Source organism: Melospiza georgiana, chromosome 12, assembly GCF_028018845.1.
Source record: "Melospiza georgiana isolate bMelGeo1 chromosome 12, bMelGeo1.pri, whole genome shotgun sequence".
Lineage (NCBI taxonomy): Eukaryota > Metazoa > Chordata > Aves > Passeriformes > Passerellidae > Melospiza > Melospiza georgiana.
The window spans coordinates 5,328,529-5,350,765 of record NC_080441.1 but is presented as its reverse complement, the minus strand read 5'-3'; the positions used below and the strand labels follow the sequence as shown (position 1 = coordinate 5,350,765).

General features: G+C 51.7%; 2 protein-coding genes across 3 annotated transcripts; one reads left to right on the top strand and one right to left on the bottom strand.

Moving 5' to 3' along the window:
• The first annotated feature begins 198 nt into the window (after window positions 1-198).
• Window positions 199-17,491, top strand: RAB41 (RAB41, member RAS oncogene family). Of its 2 annotated transcripts, XR_009115128.1 has the most exons (9): window positions 199-377; window positions 1,916-1,974; window positions 3,598-3,651; window positions 8,605-8,710; window positions 9,395-9,506; window positions 12,283-12,376; window positions 14,041-14,107; window positions 14,901-16,806; window positions 16,843-17,491. XR_009115128.1 is itself a non-coding variant. In XM_058032691.1 (8 exons), exons 1-8 carry the CDS (start codon window positions 299-301, stop codon window positions 14,963-14,965), a joined length of 636 nt encoding a protein of 211 aa, XP_057888674.1. In that variant the 5' UTR covers window positions 199-298; the 3' UTR covers window positions 14,966-17,491. The 2 variants fall into 2 exon arrangements, 1 of the variants encoding a protein (XP_057888674.1); XM_058032691.1 differs by having other exon boundaries at window positions 14,901-17,491.
• Window positions 17,492-19,112: 1,621 nt separating this feature from the next.
• PDZD11 (PDZ domain containing 11) lies at window positions 19,113-21,737 on the bottom strand. Its single transcript, XM_058032694.1, has 6 exons — window positions 21,603-21,737; window positions 21,400-21,483; window positions 20,887-20,943; window positions 20,588-20,686; window positions 20,442-20,502; window positions 19,113-19,830 (listed from the first exon to the last, which is right to left on the bottom strand). The coding sequence occupies exons 1-6, from the start codon at window positions 21,687-21,689 to the stop codon at window positions 19,796-19,798; spliced, it is 423 nt and encodes a 140-aa protein (XP_057888677.1). The 5' UTR covers window positions 21,690-21,737; the 3' UTR covers window positions 19,113-19,795.
• Between the last annotated feature and the right edge of the window lie 500 nt (window positions 21,738-22,237).

Here is a 22,237-nt window from a genome sequence, read left to right as displayed (position 1 = left end):
CTCCGCGCCGCAGCATCCTCACCCCGGAGACCGCCCGGTCGCCATGGCAACCGCCCTCCCCGTCACCACGGCAACCCCCTCCGGTCGCCATGGCAACCGCCCTCCCCGGCAGCCCGGCCCCCGCCCTCGCCGTTGCCATGGCCGCGTCCCTCCTCCGGCGGCCGCGGCTCCCGAGGCGCCTCCCCGGGGCGGGCCGGCGGTGACGCGGCGGAGGTGACGCGCGGGGCGGTGGTACCGGGGCGCTCGGCGCTGTCTCCTTGTCCCCATCACGGCTCCCGCACGGCCCCCCCGCGCCGCCATGTCCGCGCCCGGCAGCGGCGGCGACTTCGGGAACCCGCTCAGGAAGTTCAAGCTCGTCTTCCTGGGCGAGCAGAGCGGTGAGCGCCGGGCCGGGCCCGGGCGGATCCGGGAGGGGCCGTGCGGGGCGGGGGCAGCGCCCGGGGCCGAGGCCGCGCCGTGCCCGGGGTGGGGGACGCGCTCCGGGGAGGGGCGGCCCGGCCTGAGGCCTCGGCGGGCGGAGCCCGGGCTCCGTTCCCGGCCCTTCCCATCACAGGGGCTGCGTTCCCGGCCCTTCCCTTCGCCCGGGGCTCCGTTCCCGGCCCTTCCCATCACAGGGGCTGCGTTCCCGGCCCTTCCCATCACCCGGGGCTGCGTTCCCGGCCCTTCCCTTCGCCCGGGGCTGCGTTCCCGGCCCTTCCCATCACCCGGGGCTCCGTTCCCGGCCCTTCCCATCACCCGGGGCTGCGTTCCCGGCCCTTCCCTTCGCCCGGGGCTCCGTTCCGCCCTCCCGGGCCCGCAGTGCGCCCGCAGCCCGGGCGGGGAGGCGGCTCCAGAGCTGCGGGGGCTCCCGGCGGCTGCGCTGCCCCCCTGGCCGCGGCCTCCTTCTCTCCCTCCCTCCCTCCCTCGCAGCCCGGGGTTTTGTTTTGCCTCGAAGGGCCTCCCTTTTGTGCCCCTTCCCCGGGAGCGGGTGGATGAGTTGTGTGTTTTCCCCGGGATCGTGGTGGGTTCTCGCTGGGAATGTCCGAGGCCCGTTGGACAGGGCTGTGGAAGGTGTCCCTGCCCACGGCAGGGGTGGGACTGGGTGAGCTTTGAGGTCCCTTCCAACCCAAATCATCGTGGGGTTATTGCTCCTCACCTTCTCCTCGAGCCTGGAACTGGAGGTCTTGGAGGGATTTCCAGAAGTTTTCTGATTTCCCAGCCTTTCCAATGCAGGATTGATATTGCTGCTGATAGACGTTTGTCTAATCTGGTTTTAACCCTCTCCAATGTTCCTAATTTCACAACCTTTTTAGGCAATTTATTCCTCTTTCCTCTTCTATCCATGTTTTTTGATTTTTTCTTGGCTTCCTCCAGCTTCCTGAACCAGAATTGGAGCTTTATCTTTTTTTTTTTACTTCTTATCAGTTCTGCCCTTTATCTTGTGATGATATTGGGAGATGTAAATTTAAAGTTTTGAAACAAACCATCAGAGTTTGCTCTGTATCTAAAATGTAGTTACCAAGGAGAGATGGGAGTGTGGAATATTGCTTTTCCACGCAGCCAGAGGCAGCAGAACAGCATCTGGGATATCACCTGCTTTGTTTTGATGTTTATGTCCCAGACTTGGGGATTACATAAGGAGCAGAACAGGGTAACAAAGCAGATTTATTGCTTGCCCAAAGCCAACAACGGGTTCTTTGTTATCAACACACCTGATTTGAGGGCCAGGTTATCTCTATGATTAAGTTTGGACCTGCGGAGATTGATCTGCCTCTGTCATTTTGGGGCTGAAATTTCCAGCTGGCTGTTTCCCAGGGAGGTGTAGCTGGAATGGCCTGAGATTGGCAGCTGCTCTCACATCGGTGCCACTCCCAAAGCAGTGCTGGTTTTTTTTCCCCCACTGCTGCTTGAAAGTAATTTTTCTCTTCTCTTGTAGTTGGGAAGACCTCCCTGATCACCAGGTTTATGTATGACAGTTTTGACAATACTTACCAGGTATGTGATAGTATTTATTTGATTTTTTAATATATTTATATTAATGAATCCATGCCCTGCTGTTTAAATTGATGCCTGGGAGCCCATTCCTCCATGAGATGTCAGTTCAAGATCAGATAATGGGTTAAAATGTGCTGTGAAATGATAAATCAAAGCATCCAGTGTGATGTCAGGAAGTGCAGTGTCCAGAAAGGGAGCAAGGTTTAGATCCCCTTTGGATGTGGGATAGATCCTGTGAGAAGCCTTGAGGAAAATGGGGAGAATGTTGTTTTATGGTCAGGATTTCTGGTGCTGGATATGGGAGCCTCAGGAAATGGAGAATGGATAAAAACCCAACATCTTCTGACATTCTTAGTCTCCGTTATCTTTAGAGCTTCCATTTCAGAAGAGTTGAGTCTGGAGTGTGTAGATGGATCTGCCAGAAGTCAGCTTGGTATATTTTGTCTCTCAATTTTTTTATTACTATTTTTTGACTAAAGGACTAAAGATAGGAAAAGCCAGGGAAGTCTTGGCAGGCAAAGAGGGGGGTGGGGATGAAGAGGCTGCAGATGAAAAGCAGAAGATGTGTAAGAGGCCTGAAGGTTTGGGGAAGAATTAATTGCATCAAAGGCACTCGGAAATATTTCATGGGAATATCAAATACCTGTAAAGCAGATGAGATTAGGGCTTTATCTTTTAATTCAGCCTGGAAGAGTTACTGGGTTAGATTGGGATGATTGGAAGTCAAAGACAAGTCACTCACTGGAACTGAATCCTCTTGTGCTTCCTGTGTTTTTTCTTTCCTGTGCTCCCTTTCTTTTCCTGACTCTTGTAAGATGCTCTCATAGATTTATTTATTACTTGTTGTAGTTGTTATAAACCATGGCCTGGTTGGAAAATTGACCTCCCAGAAATAAATTCTCCCTCCCAAAACTGACTGTGTTGCTCTTTACAATTATTCAATGGTACACATTCAGCTGTGAGTGTGAAGAATGGGGATAATCTGCCTAAAACTCTCAAATCTGGTACATCAGGAGCTCTCTCCTCTTTCCTGGGGTTCTGATGAGCTGGGACAGCTCCTTGATTGAAGTGCCTGGGAGTGCACCTAACTTAGTGCTTTATTTTAAATGCCTTTGTGCTGGAATTGCTGTAGCAGTGGGAATGGGAGTGGATGCAGACCTGCCTGGGAAATGAAGCTGCTGAATGTCACTGGAAGGGAAGCACATTCTGAAGTGGAAAGGCCTGGATAAAAATGGCTTTTTAGCTTTCAGCTGCCCATATTTTATAGATCTCGTTTGTTCTACCTTTTGGGTATTTCTACCAAGATAATTCTTACCAGACTGAATTGGGGCAGGCCAGAAGGAGCTGCCAGCTCAGATACAATCTGTGTGGAGATGCAGGAATGTCTGAGGTTAAAATCCAGACTCAGAGGTTCTTGTGGAGCTGAGAAGTGTTGAGGAATGCTGTGAAAAGCAGCTGGTGCAGATCCCCAGATTGCTTTGTTTTCATCACCTCAGTTGAAGGCAATTGAAGGCAAATCTCTTCACCAGCTTCATAACAAGTTTGTGAACATTTGTGAGAGTTTGTGCAGCAAGGGGATGCTGGAAGGCAAGTCACAGCTCCTAATGCTTCTCCTCTTTCCAGGCAACCATTGGAATTGATTTCCTGTCCAAAACAATGTACCTGGAGGACCGCACGGTGAGTGGGGCAGGGCTGGGCTGGCTGGGAGGGCTCTTTCCCCTGGCCCTTCCTCCAGCAGCTGCTGGAATCCTCCAGCAGCCTCCAGAGAACCAGCCTGGGCTGAATCCCATCACTGGTACAAGATCTGATACCTCTATCAGGAAGTCCAAATCTTCCATGGAAAATTTGGGCTGGATAATAGCCACATCCCAGGGAATGTGCTGCCTCCTGTGTGCGCCTGCTTTGGGTGCAGTTTGCTCCCTGAATTTGCAGCTCTGCCTCTGGGATTGTCAGGATGAAAAGGGCTGAGCAGACCTCAGGTAGCACAGAATATGCTGAGCTGGAAAGGACCCACGTGGCTCATGCAGCTCCTGAAGCCAATAAAAAGCCAAGGAAGGAGTTGGTGTTCCAAGTCTTGATGTCCTTCATGATTAGACCTCATTCCTCCTCCTAGGAAGTTCTTGTGGTAACACAGCTCTGAGCACCTGCAATAAAGCAAGGGATTTAGCCTGCGTGAGATTCCTGTTTGCACAGAGACCTCTCACTCCCTTCTTCTGGATTTCCTCTCAGTATTTGTGGGTTTGCTCATGTTTTGCCAGTGTTTGCCTTTTTCCAATTTTCCTGCTGTGTGAGGAGTGTGACAGAGCTGTGGGGAGCAGGGAACACTCCTGTGTGGAGCTTTGGGCCTGCTGCTTCCAAAGAAGTCTCTTCCTATTGTGTGTGCTGAATTTCCTGAGAATTTCTCTGCCATTTTAGCAATGATTCCCTCTTAGAAAAGCCCTTTTTTAATATTGGTTTAAGGCAAAGATCCTGAGAATGCTGCTGGACACCTGTGGATGTCTGTGTGCTGTTATAGTGGTGTGGGTTTCTCATGGTTGTGTAAGTCAGGATGTCATTCACCTGCTGCTCTGCTATCCAGAAAATCCCATTTTCCTCCCAGTGTTGGAATGCTGTGAGCTTTCCTGGTTATGTAAGTCGTTCACAGAGCCCACAAAGCCTGTTCAGATAATAGAGGTGTGGAGTGTAGATAAGAGGAGGGACAGATACAAGCAAACAAGCCGAGAAAATTCAGGCACTGGAATAGTTTCTCAGATGTGGTTAACGCTGGATTTTGCAACAGGCTTTGATTTCTGGGCTGGAAATGAGGAATGCTGAGCCTCCAGCTGGGATGTGTGCTTTGGTGGATTTGATATGGCCTTGCAGCAAAAGCCAGCAGAAGGAATCCTCATCCCTGGAAGGGTCCAAGGCTGGGTTGGACAGAGTTTGAACCAAGCTGGGATAGTGGAAGTGTCCCTGCCCATGGCAGGGGTGGATTGAGATGAGCTTTAAAATCCCATCCAACCCAAACCATTCTGGCATTTCATGAAACTCATGTGGAATTTGGTTCTCCAAAACCATCTCCCAGGAAGAGCAGCTGTGTGCCATTGCCAGCATTGGGATGTGAGGCATTCAGTGAGCTGGAGCCACCTGAAGCCCCATCCTCAGTCCTGGCTGTCAGGAGCCACCTCCATGTGCAGTTCTCCTCATTCCGGACACACTGAGCAGCTCCTCCTCCTCTGTGTGTCCATATCCTCCCAGCCCTGTGGGAGTGCAGTGCAGGAGAAGCCAGCCTGCAGGGTGGTTGCTCTTGGGGCTTCCACCACCTCTGCTTTTCCAGTGGGATCATCCAGGCTGGGCTGAGGGGGTCCTTAGGGTCAGGAGTCCCACATCTGGCCAGCTGCTTGTGGGGCTGTTCTGGCAGGGTCCCTGAGGCCTGGCTGTGCGTTTCCCTTGTTAGCTGGTGCCATGAGGAGGATTTAGGACTCTCCTAGTTTCTGGTGGTGGAATGTGTGAGATATTCCTGGGTGTGTGGAGGGAGGGATGTTCCCAGACCTCGGGAAGTGCCGCTGCCTCTTTTCACATTTCTGTTCCATTTGAACTTTCCTTTTGTTGCCTTAGTTTTGCTTTGCAACTTATTTTTCTTTATTTATTTTGATTTCACTTGAGTTTTGGTTTTGTTCTCCATTTTCCTGCTGTTCCCCTTCCCCTTGCCCTGCACTTTTCCATTTCCCAGATCAGGCTGCAGCTGTGGGACACAGCCGGCCAGGAGAGGTTCCTCATTCCCAGCTCCATCCGTGACTCTGCTGTGGCTCTCATTGTCTTTGACATCACAAGTAGGTATGGAGCCCAGGCTTTGCAGGGACCTTGCTTTTAACTCATTTCTTACTCCTGAAGTGGTGGTGGTACCCAAAAAGAGCTAAAATAGCCCATCAGCCTCCTGTGGGTGTTGGCAGGGATTGGGAGTTCCTGTGTCTGTGCTGGTTGTTGGTAGCCTTTGCAAAGCTTTGCTGTTTTTCTGTGTTGTTTTTTTTTTTTTTTTTTTTTTAATTTTATTTTATTTTTCTAACTTCCAAATTATTTTTCTTTTTCATTTCTGGGTAAGGAGAGAGATTATACAAGTAACAGCTTCAGGTGCCAAGCAAAGGAACGTTGTTAGAGTAGGTAAAACAAAACAGAACCCTTTTAAGCAGAAGCTGTGGAGTGACTTAGGAGGATTCAAGATTCCCATTTTGTTGGAAAAGAGACCTGGAGACTCACAAGAGAGCTTTTGAAAGAGGAGAGATGCAACAACCACAATTTCTAAAGAACAAACAAGCTTAGAGGGAAATTCTCTGTAACTCTTGACATGAATGTTTTAATACAAGATAGGGAGTTATGAAGAGAATTATTTCATTGTAACTCCTTGTTACTGATTCCACTTGATCTGGTGGGGGGGTTTGTTAATCTACAATATCAGGATTTATATGAATTTCAGTAAAGAAGACAGCACAGGTGGAAAAAATAAAAGCTCTGGCCCAGCTTTATTCTGTTACAAACAAGTTTAGAGTGAGGTGTTTGTTTTGCTCTGCTAGGCTGAAGTGCTTAACAAGTAATAGGCTGTGATTTATCCTCAGTGTTCAGGGCAAATAATTTCTTGGTATTTCTCCAGTCCTGGAGAGAATTCTGGGGGAATTCCTGATTTGGTGCAAATGGTGTCAGACTGGCCTGTTTGGAGAGCACAGAGATGTACAAGTGGTGGCCTGTGCTGAGGCAGGGGGGCAGGATGCACAGCTTGCCATCATTTTTCCCACTGTGCAGGTACAGGATGCTGTTTGTCCAAGCAGCTGGAAACATTTTGCCAGTCCAGGATGTTCTTAACAGCTCCCAGCCATGTCTGAAGAAATTAGGTGACAGCTGGTCTCATAATTCTTCAGTAACAGACTGATCTTTGCAGATAATTTCATTTTTTCACAGTTCTTAGTGACTGAGAGGTTTAAAGTTTTCTTGTGTTGCAGAAGGGACATGCCCAGGTACTTGTGGGGGCACAATGAAATTGTTTAGCTATTGTTGCTGTGCTGGACATCCCAAAATGCAGGTGGAGACATCCATTAGGGGAGTCCATATTCAGCTCAGGCCCCTCCTGAAGGTTGTTCCTAAGGAAGGCTGGGCTCATTCCTGGTGTCCCACAGTGGTTATTTGTGTTTTCCCTTCTAAAATGGGTGCACACAAACCTGGACTTGAAGAAGTGCAGCAAACCTGGGTCACTTCAGGGGAGTGTCTGTGTGGTACCTGGTCACTGGAGACCTTCCCTCAAATAACTTTACCCTGCACAAATCACAAATTAAACAAATTTATAAAATTAAATAAATTTAACAAATTTAATTACCTGGGTCAGCTCTGTGATGCTTACTCCGGTTGCCTTTTGCTGTGAGTCTGAAGGTTTGGGGTGGTTCAGTCACCACCTGGGTGAATGTTCATGGGGAATATTCCAATGTAGCAGCAGTGTCCAGGAAGGGTGTGGAAGGGATCAGCCTGATCTTCCAGCTCTGCCGTGACACTGCCCAGGTGTTCCCACTTTGTCACCCTGGGTTTCCTGGCATAGGGAAGAGCCCTGACTTCTGCTCCTGTAATCAAGTCTGCCGTCAAAATGAAGCAAGAGCTAATTGCTTTAACTATAAACCCTAATCTTCCTTAAGCCCCAGGGCATCAGCTCGACATTCCCTGATGGAGATAAGATGTTGTTTTGAATCTGACTGCAGGCCTGTGCTCTATCAGCTTCTCTTCCTCTCCTAAAGAAGCAGTGATTGGTCCTGAAGAAGCTGCTTTTTCCTTGATGAGCTGCTTCATTAACCAGTGCTCTGCATCCCAGCTGGGATTATTTGTGGCTGTAAACCGGGAGCCAGTGGGTGCCTCCAGAAAGCTGTTGGGGAGGAGGAGCAATCCTGTTTTCAGGCACTGTGGGGTGAAGGAAAAGGACTTCCATGTGGAAAGCTTTTTGTTTGGGGTGTTTGGGGAGTTTTTGAGCAGTGCTGGTTCAGCCAGGCAGGTCCCAGACCTTGGAGCTGTCATATATAATAATATATAGTAATAACAACAGTTTGTGTTTGGAGTCAAACTCTTCCAGCATTTTTGTGACTCTTGCACTGATCTGGGAGGGAGAACCCAGTGCCCTTTGCACCACCTGAACCCTGCAGTGTGTAACACTTGCTTTCATTTCTGCTGGAGTTTGTTATCATTACATCAATATCCCATGAAAATCCCCACTGCCACCACATGGATGCTCCATGCTGGAGGCTGGATGTTGTTCCCCTGCCTGGTGTCTGTCCTGGGGGAATAGCCCCAAAAGCTTTGATCAGAGATGCTCCAGGCTATGAGTCCTGTGGAGATCCCATCCATAATCCTGGGAGATCAGTGCTGGACTGTTGGCTACCCCCAGTAATGAGGTGGGATCCAAATCCTAGAGATGTTTGGGAATAGCAGAATCTCTGGGCAGGCAGAGGAGGGAATTAAAGCACTTCACAAACAGATCCTGGAAACAGCTCTGCTGGGGTTGGATTTGGGGCGAGATGGCAAGCTCAGCTCAGCTGCTGAGGTTGGGGATGGAAGTGTCCTTTTCCCTAAAGGGTTTTCCTGCTCTCTCTCCTCCTTGGTGGGCCGGGCTGGCCCCAGCAGGTGCGGCTGCAGCTCTGGGACACGGCGGGGCAGGAGCGGTTCCGCAGCCTCATCCCCAGCTACATCCGCGACTCCACCATCGCCGTCGTGGTCTATGACATCACAAGTGAGTGCTGGCAGCTCTGCTGGGTCCTTTAGAAACACCCCACACCAGCAGAACTGAGAAGTTACAGCCACGAGTTCTGCAAAAACATCATTAAAATCAGAGATGTTTTTCACGCCTTCCTTGGTTTTCTGTCTGGGCGGGAAATAATTGCTGTGGGGTGGGGAGGTTTGGAGAAGCACCTCTGTAGGAATGTGCCCCGTGTTGGTAGAGTGACAAAACTCTCCTTTGTCCCCTCAAAAAGGAAAGAAGTTTCTCTCCTCGATTAGGTGAAAAAGCCACCTCATAAGTCTAAAGGACTTCACCTCAAACTTAATGATAGCTAATTAGATTGGATTATCTAATCTATCAAAAAGTTCCACCTAAGCAATTTAGTAGAAAAAGAAGTGAACAAAGAAACTAATCACTTTTGTGAAGTGTTTTGCCAAAAGCAAAGATCTCCTGCACCTAGCTCAGTTTTTCTCTGTTATTTTGCCTTTTATTAAACCTTTTTGTTTCCAACACTGCAGCAGAAGCCATCCCGCCTCCAAAAGTAGCTGAGCTATCTTAAGTGTGTTATAGACCTCCAAAAGCTTATTAGACCTAACTCAAAAAAAATTACTCTAACACACCTGAGTACAAGTGAAGCATTTTCCCTGTCATAAAGGAGTTTTATCCTCAGCTTTGCCATTTCATTCTTCCCTGCAGACTTGAATTCTTTCCAGCAAACCTCCAAGTGGATCGATGACGTCAGGACAGAGCGAGGCAGTGACGTCATCATCATGTTGGTGGGGAACAAAACCGACCTGGCAGACAAGAGGTAACGGGGGACCCTGGGGCCAGGCTGGGCTTTAAACAAGGCTTAGTTTTAAACACAACATCGTTTGCTTGTCAGGAAATTCTCATTTCCGCTTTCAGCAAAAGTTATTCCCTTTGCTGTCCAACAAGTGGTTTAAAACAAACTCACCGAAAAAAAATTGCTGAAGTGGTTCTGCACCATTATCTCAGTGGGGTATTTTGTCTGATTTTCCTTCTCACGCTGAGGTAAAGGCTAAAAGCTGCCTGTAAAAGCAAGGAAATCAGCTGATTTTCACTGTTTTCCACTAATAATCCCCACTCTCTCTGCACATGCAGCTGGAAGTTCATGGCACAATTTCTCCTCGTTAAGAAGCAGCACAAACTTTTGTAGGATTGATCTAAAAGTATGAATTTCTCTGAGTATAAATTTCATGTCATACATAACACACACTGAGCTTGTGGGTGTGTGAGAGGAAATCAAATCAGCAAATCCCAAACTTCCCCAAAAGACAGACCCAAGAATTTGATTAGACTCCTAAAATGACACAGATTAATGTTTTGGGAGGTGCCATAAAGCATTTTACTCTAAAACTCTTAATTCTACAGCACATCAACCAAAATAACCAGTGTAGTGGGGTCTTAAAAGAGCACAGGCTTTACTTTGTGTTCCTATTTCAAATCCTTCTCTGGATTGTTGATTTAACAATGATTTTGTTGAATGTTTTCAGAGATTTTTGTTCCTTAGGAAGGTATCAGGAGAAGGTATCAGTGTAGATAAGGGAAGGTTTTTATTTTAATGGATGGTGCCAGAGGCAGTTGGCAAAGGGAAGGTGGAGTGAACCAGGCAGTTCCAACCCTTCCAAATGAAACATCCTCAACATCCCAGAAATGTGGGCTTTGGCTGTCAGGGGATGTGTGAGGGCTTGAAGCCACAGGGGGATTTTGATCTGATGCACAGAAAATCACCTCAGGAAGGTAGAACTGAGAAACACCTGGATCTCATGGCGAAATAAAGCCTTAAAATATCAAGTTCTTGTCCTTTGGCTGTTAACAAAATTGTCCTGATCAAAGGAGAACAATTTATGGATGAAATTAATGTTTCCTCAACAAAATGTTGGCTTTTATTTGAATATCAGTTTACTCTGTTTCTTGGGATGATGGGCAGAGTGATCTGAGTGTTCCATTGTGGGGCATTCCCACATTTTTAATTCTAACCTCTGCTTTGCTCACTCTTGCAGTTACACATTCCGTCAGGGTGTGTTGTGATGTGGATTTTCTCATGTCATTCTGGTGGTTTTATGTCCCAATATCCCAGGCTCTTTGCCCTGCAGGTTTTTAGTTTTCATGCCCAGCAGGAAAAGCAGGGATAATTCCATTTGGCTTTTCCCACTTCACTGGGAAGCATTTTGAGCTGTCCCATGCCTTGCACTTTGAAAATATTCCTAAAACTTGCTGCTTACAATACAGGAATACAATAAAAACATGTACAATTCATTTTGCATAAGATTCCATGTGTGATGAACTCATGATCTGTCCCTGAAATCGTTCACAAAAACAAAATCCAAGATGTTGTGTCTGAGCCAGCTCTAGATTTTGACCACTGAGCCTCTCCCAAGCCCTCCTGGCAGCTGGGAATGACTGCAGCTCCCTGACTGAATAACCTGGCATTTCTGATTCCTCCCAAAATCCAGTTTCATATGAAGTTGGAAAGGCCAGTGGGATCATTTCAGCCTTGGAGTATTTCCTGATGGCACACAACAGCTGGCCCAGCACTGCTGGAAGAATTAAAAATACCACAAAAATTGTTTGAAGCTGCCACAGCTGAAGTTCCTGCAGCACTGGAAATTCTCATTTTGGCAGCTGAATGTGACAGGAGTCCTGGTGTGGGCTGGAATTTGGAATGATGGGGAAGGGAATATCCAGGTGTCAGTAACAGGAGCTGCCTTGCCTTTCTTTTCAAAGGACCTTGGGGTTTTGTGAGGCTGAAATTCTGGGCCTGTAAAGGCTGGACAAAGCCACCTTTGGTGTCACAGAGGTGACATATTTTTTTTTGAGGCAGAATACAGGGAAGCCATTCATCCTCTGATAAAAACCAGGGATGAGGCAGATTCTGAGGCCAAAAAGCAGCACTAAAAATAGCCCTGTTCCTGTTCAGTGCAGCCTGGTAAGTTTTTCATTCCGCTCAATGTTGCTTCAGTTGGTGGCTGGTTTTTTTTCTTTGTTGATTTTTTTCTTTCTCCCTGCAGTTTTTTTCCCTCTCATTTTTGGACTCTTTTGCTTTGGTTTGGTTTTTGTGCTCTGTGATTTGTTCTCATTACTGGAGACAGGTTTCTGTAGAGGAGGGAGAGAGAAAAGCCCAGGAGCTGAATGTGCTGTGTGTTGAGAGCAGTGCTAAAGCAGGACTCGAAGGGACACAGAGGGGCAGTTTCAGGTGCTTGTCCCCAAGCTGCTGTACTGTCCCTGCTGCTGGAGCCTTTGTGTCACCTCACAGCATTCCCTCTGTCAGTTTTGGGAAATCCCTGTCTCAGTGTGGGGATTTTTCCTGGCCTGGAGTGCTGTGGATGAGGATCAGATGTTGTGCACAGGCTTCGTCCTGTGCTCCTCATCTGCCACAACTCCAGGGATTCCTGGGGAGTTTCCCTGAGGTGTTTTCACTCCCAGCTGGAAGACTTGGGGCTGGAGAAGCCTCCAGGGTCCTGAGGTGGGCTGAACCCTCTTGGAAAGGGAGGAGCAGCTCACTGCCAGCCATCTCTGACTTTTCCTTCTGTTCCTTTTGTCTCCTTTCCACCTTTGTGCAGGCAAATCACCACAGAGGAAGGGGAACAGAGAGCCAAAGAGCTGAATGTGATGTTCATTGAGACCAGTGCAAAGACTGGCTACAATGTGAAACAGGTAAAACATGCAGGCTGTGTTCTCAGTCAGGAATTCACTGCTCTGGGTCTGCTCCAGGGTGGATTTGGGATCCTGCAGGAATTTCCTTGTGTTTAATGCCAGCTCCTGAGATGTTTCTTGGTTTGTGTAGTGCAAGCTCCTTTCCTGTTGAGTTAATGATTCCCTGTCAAAGCTAAACCTTGAAACAAAGGAGGACTCACTCCAGAATGTGCTGAGGGATGGGAAAGGAGGAAAATCATTGTTTTGTGCAGCCAGTCAGCTGGAACTTGGTTTGGTTTGGTTCACAGTCAGTGCACTGCTTGCTGAAATCACTGCTGACATCAGTGGGAGAATTGTTTCTGCTGATGCACTGGAGTAGAAGTTCCACCTTCTGTTTGCCAGCCAGAGAATCTTGAAATATTTTAGGGGAATTGAGGTTGGAAGGGATCTCTGGAAATCACCCTTTCCAGCCCTCCTGCTCAGAGCAGGCTGCCCAAAACTGACTCCAGCTGAGTTTGGAGTATCTCAAAGGATAGAAACTGTCCAGTGCCAGTGTTTGATCAACCAAACAGCAAAACAACCTCTACATTTTCATTTTAAACCGAATTTCTCAGATTTCTGCTTGTGCCCTTTGATTCTTGCTTGTGATTCCCCTCTCCACTGGTTCAGGGATTGTTCTGGATATCCCAGAGCTTGGAATAAGGAGCTGTGGGCTCTGGAGGAGATTGGGAAACATCCTCAGGGGTTTGCTGCACACCAGCAGCTTGGTACAGCCCCACAGTGGGACTGGGAGGCTTTGGGCTCAGTTTTTGTGGCTGTTCTGGGTTGAACCCACTTTAGTGGTGGATTTTGACTCCTGTTGCTTTCTTTGCCCAGTGGGTGTTTGTGAGGAGAGCTGGGATGTGAAGCTGCAAACCCCAGCACCTCACTGGGACCTTGGTGAGGAGAGCTGGGATGTGAAGCTGCAAACCCCAGCACCTCACTGGGACCTTGGTTTGCAAGGAACCCTTTGAGGGATGGCTGAGAGGGAAATCAGAGCAGCAGGGATTGCTCTGGGTTTGATGCAGAGAGTTCAGCAGCCTGGCAGTGTCTGTGCTCCAAACATTGACTGAGGAATGCTGCAAACCCATTTTCCAGGTTTTCTGGGGGTAGCAGAGCCCTTCCCAGTGTAAGTGCAGCTCCCTGGAACCAGCAATTCTGCTGAGGAATGGCTCTTTGGCAGCAGGGCTGATCTGAAGGGCTGGGCTCTGAAAGCTCTGTTGTTCCACAGAGGAATATTCAGTGCCAGCTGAGTGATCAGAAATCCCCAAATCTGCACCCTTTGTGCACAAGCAGAGGCTGAACATGTTAAATGATGTTTAGTAAGTGCAGGAGGGAGTTCCATGAATCCCTGGAAGAATGTTACTAATTAATTCCACGTTCTCTTCAAGCAGGAACAGGTAAAATAAAACTGGTTTGTTTTTTTTTTTTTGTAGGCATTGAATAAGTTCTTTAATATAAGTTCTTTAAAACCTGTTAAATATCCTGCATAAAATTCTCATGGCATTTTTGATCACTGCTCTGCCTGGTAAAGTACCCACTTAAGGAGTTTGTACAGCTCAGACTCAGAGTCCTGCTGTAAAACAAGGTTTTTAACAGGCACTTGTTTCTGACAAACCTTGAGCTTCTCCCTTGCTGCTTTCCAGCTTTTCCGCCGTGTGGCTGCTGCCTTACCTGGGATGGACAGCACACCAGAGAAGAGCAAAGAAGACAGTATCCTTGTTTTCCTTGGAATTAGGCAATTATCTGGTGTTAAATTTGGCTTACTGGCTTTCTTTGGGCACATTGTGGGGATGGGCCTTGCTGGGGTTTGCAGGGATTTGACTGAAGCAGGACACGGAGCTGTTGGACTGTGAGCAGAGGGATGGAGCAGCTCTGCCATGAGGAAAGGTTGGGACAATTGGGATTGTTCAAGCTGGAGAAGAGAAGCTTTGGGGTGACCTAATTTGGGCCATCAGAACCTGAAGAAGCCAAAAAGAAAAATGGAAAGGGGATATTTACAATGGCTTGGGATGACAGGACAAGGGGGAATGGCTTCCCACTGCCACGGGGCAGGGTTAGATGGGATATTGGGAAGGAATCCTTCCCTGTGAGGGTGGGGAGGACCAGGTTACCCAGAGAAGCTGTGGCTGCCCTGGATCCCTGGAAGTGTCCAGGGCCAGGTTGGATGAGGCTTGGAGCAAGCTGGGCTAGTGGAAGGTGTCGCTGCCCATGGCAGGGGGTGGCACTGAGTGATCTTTAGGGTCTCCTCCAACCCAAACCACCTTGGCATTCTATGACCCTGTTTGTGGGCCAGATATAAATGTACACAACTAATAGCCAGCATGAGTTCTGCTTCTCCACTGGAACCGAGGCTGGAATTTCCACACCTTTAGAACACCAGACTTCGTTGCTCATTTTGCCCATCCTCTGAGACGTCTCACCACGTTCCTGCCTTTGCCTGTGCAGAGACCCCAAACAACCCTTCCAAATCCTGTCCCGGGTGATTCCTTGACTGTGCCTGCAGTGATTGACATCAAACTAGAGAAGCCCCCCGAGCAGCCAGTGACGGAGAGCGGCTGCTCCTGCTAACGGCCCTGCGGCAGCGGCAGCCCCGGCGGCCGGGCTGGAGAACATCGCGCTCATCGCCCCCGGGGCTGCCAAGCCATCCCCAAGCGAGCAATGAACCCCTGGGTACTGGTGGGGAGCAGCCCCAGCTCCCCTCTCACTGCATGGTTTGAGCCCTGAGTGCAGAATGAGTGTCCTGTCTTTTGAGTTTATTTTTTTATGTTGTTGCACTTTGGCACCACGGTGCCCTTCACACTTTCTCTCTCTCTCTTTCTCTCTCTCTCTCTTCCTCCCTCCCTTTCTCCCCCTGTTCCCCCCTGGAGCCTCCCTGCTCAGATGTATCTTGTGAATGCCATGGAAAAGCTGCCGAGTTAGGGAAGACAAAAATGAAGCTTTGGGGGGTGGGTTCTCTGCCTTCCCTCCCGCCTTGCATCCTCCCCCTGCCTTCTCCAGCCCCCTGTCCTGCATCCCCACTTCCTCTGGTGAAAGGCTGCTCCTTAAACTTAAACCAGTCACTTGGACTTGCCTTTTTGGACTCTGCAGGTTCCCAGGCTTTGCTTCCCGCAGGGCACACAGCCCATGAGCTCTCTGGTTTCTCCTTTCTGTGGATGACCCTGGCTAACTCTTGCTCACCACTTCCCAGTTTTGCCCCTCGAGTCACACAGGCCCTGGAAAGCCCCAGACTCTGAGAGCTTTGGCCTTGTTGCTCCCATTTGTGTGGCAGGGACATCCCAGAGCCTGCTGGAATCTCTTCCCATCCAGACGATGTTGGTGAGTGTTGGCTGCACGAGGGGCCAGAGGCTTTGCAGCCCGAGGCTGGGTGGGGAGAGATCCTCAGGGATTCTGGAAGCAAACAGTGACCTGGAATCCATCACTGCAGGGGCAGTACCTGCCCTGGGAGTCATGGATGCTCCTCAGGCTCCTTCCCTGATCTCCATTCTCCTGTTCTCTGTCATGGGAGCTGCTTCATGCGGAGCAGGAGAGCCACAGCAGAGGGAAGGGCAACATTCCAGTCTCATTCCCAGGTTGCTGCTTGATGGAATCATTCCCATTGCCTCTGCCCTTGGAGCAGAGCTCTGGGGTGGGACCAGCAGCCAATTGACTCCTGGGGGAGTTTTAACCTTTGCCAAAGCTGAGGGGAGCAGTGCCAGGGAATTCCTGTCACAGTGGGTGGAGAATTGGAGGATGGGATGCTGCTGAAGGGAGTTCTGGTGTCACTCCCCAGCCTTGGAGGTTGGGAGCTGCCTCCTTTCCCTCAGCCCCTGCTTGTGAATTAATTCATAGAACTTTTCAGAGATTTCCTGGGGTTTTGGATCCACAAAAAGTTGGCAGAGAGGAGAATTCCGCTGTCCTTTCCCCACCTGGCCTGTGTGACACGGAGCAAGCTGTGGTAGGACAGTGAGCACAGTGTGACCATGGTGGGGGGGTCAGTGGCACTCCCTGCCCTCCCCTGGCAGGGTGTCCCTCAATCCCTGGCACCCGAGGAGGGGAAGGAACAGCCCTGTGCTGGGATGTGGCAGCCCTGGCCTGGCAGCAGCTCACTGAGGTCCCCAGAGTCCCCTCCCCTGGGGCAGCTGGCCACAGGAGGAAGCTGGGATGTGAGTCCTGTCCCACCCCTCGGGGAGCTGATCCCATTCCCTGTACATAGCCCCTGTGGGAGTTGCTGGTGTCGGTGTCCGTGTCTGTAGAACAGGTGTTGCTGTCCCTCCCTGGCAGCTCTGCTGTCCCTGTCCCTCAGTGGCAGCTCTGCTGTCCCTGTCCCTGCCCAGGCAGCTCTGCTGTCCCTGTCCCTCAGTGGCAGCTCTGCTGTCCCTGTCCCTGCCCAGGCAGCTCTGCTGTCCCTGTCCCTCAGTGGCAGCTCTGCTGTCCCTGTCCCTGCCCAGGCAGCTCTGCTGTCCCAGTCCCTGCCCTGGCAGCTCTGCTGTCCCTCAGTAGCAGCTCTGCTGTCCCTCCCAGGCAGCTCTGCTGTCCCTGTCCCTGCCCTGGCAGCTCTGCTGTCCCTGTCCCTCCCAGGCAGCTCTGCTGTCCCTGTCCCTCCCTGGCAGCTCTGCTGTCCCTGTCCCTCAGTGGCAGCTCTGCTGTCCCTCCCTGGCAGCTCTGCTGTCCCTCAGTGGCAGCTCTGCTGTCCCTGTCCCTGCCCAGGCAGCTCTGCTGTCCCTGTCCCTCCCTGGCAGCTCTGCTGTCCCTGTCCCTGCCCTGGCAGCTCTGCTGTCCCTGTCCCTCCCTGGCAGCTCTGCTGTCCCTCCCTGGCAGCTCTGCTGTCCCTCCCTGGCAGCTCTGCTGTCCCTGTCCCTCCCAGGCAGCTCTGCTGTCCCTTCGTGTTGTTCGAGTCACGGACCGGGGCGGGAGGGGGGAGACCCCAATTAGGGGCGGGGGGTAATTAGTGAATCCCATAGTTCCCTCCCCACTGTTTTTCTGGATGTGTTCCTGCCGTGTGTCCGGCCCCGCTGTCTTGTAGCTGTAGCGAGTAAGTGTGACTGTAACTCTGAGTAAGGACTGTGTGACACAGCCACAGTGTATCACTAAATAAATAAAGTTATTTCACCAACACCCAGCTCTCCTGCTGCCACGGCGGGCTGGGGGAAAAGAGGGCTTTGCTCTGAGCTGTGACGTTGCTGTCCTGAGCTGGGATGGAGGAGGAAGGATGGAGGAAAAGGAGAAAGACGAGGAGAAATGGAGGAAGAGGAGGAGGAAGGATGGAGCAGGCAGCATGAAGGAGAAGGAGGAGGGATAGAGGAGGAAGGATGAATGAGGAAGAAGGATAGGAGGAGAAGGGACAGAGGTGGAGGAATGGAGAAGGAAGGACAGAGGAGGGAAGGAGAAAGGACTTTTCTGATGTTGTTGCAAAATGTGGAATATGTAACAATGTTCTCAGGAGGTCTCTTCTTTGATATTTGATCTTTGTTACTTTCAAGCCTGATCAGCAAAAATTGAGATTTAATCCAAGAAATTGAGCAGGTAATGAGCTGGAAGTGATGTCCAGGTGTTGGAAGGTGTTGAGGGTGGAATTGCCTCATTGAGGGTTAGGGCTGGACATGCTTGAATGATCTCAGCCCTGGGGGAGGTTACCAAAGCTTGGGAAGAAGGATCTCTCAATTTTGGAATAACAACAGGACTCTGTGCATGCAAACGTGACTCTGAATGGAGCCCTCAGGTGAGTCCTGCCCTGCAAAACACCTGGGACTGATCCTGCTGCTCCAGCAAGACCTGCAGGACTCTGCCAGTGCTGCTTCCCTGCAGCCTGAACCCCTGGCAGTGCTCCCTCCATCCCTGCAAGTGTCCAAGGCCAGGCTGGACAGGGCTTGGAGCAACCTGGGATAGTGGGAGGTGTCCCTGCCCTCCCTATCCAGGCACTGGATGATCCTTCCCACCCAAACCAGTCCATGATTTTATAAATTTGTGCCTCTCAGCCCAGTTTTATGTCACTAAAAAAAATTCCAGTGTTGCTGGAGCTGTTGTTTTCCCACCAGGAATCAGCAACTGCTCAAGTTCAGGAGGATGAAATGGACTCTGGTGGCCTTGAAGCTTTGCTAATTAACATACCCAAAACATGAATGTGCCTTCAGAAAGAATCCACTCTTTCCTGTCAGCCAGGTCAGCAGGAAAACACCTGAGTCATTCCCTGGGAGGAGCTGCCTGGGGCAGGGGAGATCTTCTGGAGCTCCTGCCAGGGAATGCTCGGAAGCAGGAGGGACAAATCCAACCTTGAAATTGGATCTGCAGCTCCTCCTTCCCTATGGAACATACAGATTGTGGGAAACCAGAGGGGTGATACAAGAGGTCTCCTTCCCTTGTTGCAGGGGCTTCCAGGATGTTCATTCCCCTGGTGGAAAAGCTGATTTTTAATTCTTAGTGAAAATCTCTTTTCCCGTGTCTTTTCCTTGTTCCCTGCCCTGCTCCTGGAGCTGTGCTGGTGCCACCACAGCCACAATCCTGCCCTGCTCCTTCCCAGCAGTGCTGGAACACTCCAGGCTCATCAGGGGCTGATTTCCAGCAGAGTCAGTGGGAAAAGGCCCTGAAACAGCTGCAGATCCCAAATGTTCTCCTGCAGGCTGCAAGGGTGACTGGGGCTGAGCCTTGTCCCAGCATTTCCTTGGAATGGAGCTCATGGTGGGTACATCCCAACCTCCACACAGACTTCCTGAGTGGGAAGAAGCTGAACTCAGGCTGCTGTACTTGATTTATTGATTGTTTTTACAGAAAAAGTGGAAAACACCACAAAGAAGAGAAGTCAGAGCCAGGGCTGTCCCGAAGCCATTACAACGTGATCCCACCAGGCATTTGCTGATAATTTCCTTGGTAATTAACATTTCCAAACATCCCAGTCCTATATTGTGGGGGTTTTATCAGCAAAGAGGCACAAACAGCCAGAGCTGTGCATGGACTGGGGCTGGATTTTACTCCTGGAGTTGCCAGCAAACCCAGCAATGCAGAGCAGAGGTGGGAGAGAGGAGAAGGAAAGAATTCCATGGCACAAGAGAGTGAAACAAGTGAATTTCCTGGAGGACAATGCCTGTGCTCTGCTCAGGAATGCTCAACAACCAGGGATCCAGGATCAAGGGATCCACAACCAGCTCAGAACTCAATTTAAGTCTTGCTAAAACCTGGATCCTGCTGGAGCAGCTGCCCCCCAGGCCCCACTTCCCACCAGCTTTTGCCAACACCCATTCCCAGGAGCACAGCCTCAATCCCCAGCCACCTTCCAGCTAAATGAGCCCCTTGGCATCTCCCCACGTGGGAAAGAGCTGATCCTGTGCAGGCCAGGGGTGCCTCCAGTGAAAGCTGAACCGTGAGGAGTCATCTCAGACGTTGGGAAGGAGGAGTGGAGAGGTTCTGGCAGGATGGAGCTCCCTGTTAGTGAACTGTCCGTTCCTTCTGCCGCTGGTAATCTGGGAGGAAGGGACAAGGAGAGCATGGCCAGGGGGAATCACCCAAAATGTTCAGGAAAACACACATTCCCAAGTGGAGGCAGTGTTGGAAACCTTCACCAGTGATTTTAGGGCATTCAGAACAAAATGCTTTTTATGAAATTTAAACCCCCTTCTTCCCCTACTCCTTTTTCTTTTTCTTCTTAATAGCCACTTTCCATTCTATGAAGAATCCTTGTTTGGTTTGACTTTTCCCTTTTTTATCCCTTAAATCTTGGAACTTTATAGGTGCAGAAACTGGGAGTTAACCCAGTCCTTCCCTTCACTCACAATTCAAACATCCTTAGGGAATCCAAGGGATAGCCACCATTTGCACTTGTGCCAGACCTCGTTCCCCTGTTATTCAAGGATAATCAGCTGGAAGTCCTGAGCTTAAATTAACTTTTCCATTCCCAGCCATCCCACCTTCCTGCTCTCCGAGTTTCCTACATGGAAAGCCAAGCCTCATTATCCTGATGTGGTGCCTGATCCTAAATCAACAATCGGTGACCTTGGGCTGCTAAACTGGGCTGGAATGGGCAGGCATTGATGGCATTTGCTTCCCAAGGAGCCTCCCAGCACTGGGCACGTACTGTAGGGGAAGTAGCGCACGCGCATCGTGATCTCCCGCGCCGTCTTCAGGATCTCCACGGCCTGGAAAACGAGCACAGAGCATTGCCTGGGTTCTGTGCTGGGCTCAGAGGCTGCAGGGAGGTGGATTCCCCATCCCAGCGCTCACCTTGCTGTGCTCAATGTCCTGGAAATCCACGTCGTTCACTGAGAGCACCTGGTCCCCCTCCTGCAGCCCGGCCCTGTGAGCATCGGAGTCGGGAATCACCTGGGAAGGGAGAGCAGGGATGGCAGCAGGGGATGTCCCACAGCTCCCCTCCCACACTGCCCTGGGAGCAATTCCAGGGGCTGGGAGGAGAGCAGGGAGAGGTGCAGGATGTTCTGAGGCAGCCAGAGCCTCCCTGGGGCTCAGCTGCTCCCACCAGCACAGGAAGGATCCGGGCAGCAAGGGCACAAGGACGGACACACCTTGGAGATGAAGATTCCCAACTGCGAGGCTTTTCCTCCCCGGATGTTGAAGCCCAGCTGTGGGAAAAGCCAGCAGGGAAATGCAGTCACCAGGACCCTTTCCTTGGCCCAGTTCTCTTTCCATTCCCCAGGACTCTTCTCACTGTCCAGGGCCCTTCCAGTTCCCCAGGACTGCTCTCCCTGCCCTGCCTCCCGGAGGGATCCAAGGCGTGGGTGCTGCGGTGCTCAGCCAGGTCCTCACTCCTCATTCCTGCCACCGGGAACACCTCAGGGGACCCCGCTCCCACCTTCCAGAGCTCCACCTCCCAAGATACCACATCAGGAACAACCTCTAGCCCTGGCCACCAGCCTGGCATCTGCCACCCTGCCCGCCCCACGCCTGTCACAGCAGTTCCCTGTGCCAGGACGCTGCCGGTCAGGAATATCGCGATCCCAGCGTCTTTTATTGTCGGGAAACGCTCCGGGAACGCGACACCTCGCCCAGGAACGCCGGGCCGGCGTCGCCCGCCTCACCTGCGCCCCGGGCGGCTTCTTGAGGACGATGGTGCGGGGCAGGAACTGCGTGAGCTCGTTGTTGTAGTCGGGGTGATAAACGCGCTGCGGGGGACGCGCGGCGGCTCAGCCGGGGCCGGGCCGGGCTCCCCTGCCCGACCGGGCCCCGCGGCCGCCGCTGCCCCTCCCGGGCCGTGTCCCCGCTCCCCCCGCCCCGGGCTGACCTCGTGCGGCGGCACCCAGGCGGGCGGGCTCTCGTAGGGCGGCAGGAAAACCACCGGGAAGTCGTCGTAGGGCACCCGGCCCTCCATGCTGCCGCTCCGCCGCGCCCGGGACGCGCCCCGAGAGCGACGCACCGCGCTGCGATTGGCCGAGACCCGCCCCTGGCTCCGCCCCCTGCCTGACGCACCCGCACGCGATTGGCTCCGCCCTGCCCCTCGCGCGGTCCCATCCCCACCCTCGGTTGGCTCCGCCCTCGAGTGACGCACCGCTCTGCGATTGGCTGGAGTCCCGCCCCTTGGTGACGCACGGCCCCGCGATTGGCTACGGGGCCGCCCCGCTTGCGGTACCTGTCTGTGATTGGCCGTGGCCGCGCGCGGCCCGGTTTGAACGGCGGCCGTTGCGGTGCCGCCATTGGAACGGGCAGCGGCGGTTCCAGGTCAGTCCCGCGGCCGCCCCGCGACACCGGGCAGGGCCAGGCCGGGCCCGCTCCGCCCCCGCTCCAGCCCCGCTCCCGGCCCGGGGCCTCCGCTCCATCCCAGAGCCCTGGCAGGCCCGCTGCACCCCCCGCCCCCTCCTCCCCAGAGCCCCGCTGAGGCCGCTTCCCGCCCGCTCCACCCTCCGGCCGGGCAGGGCCGCG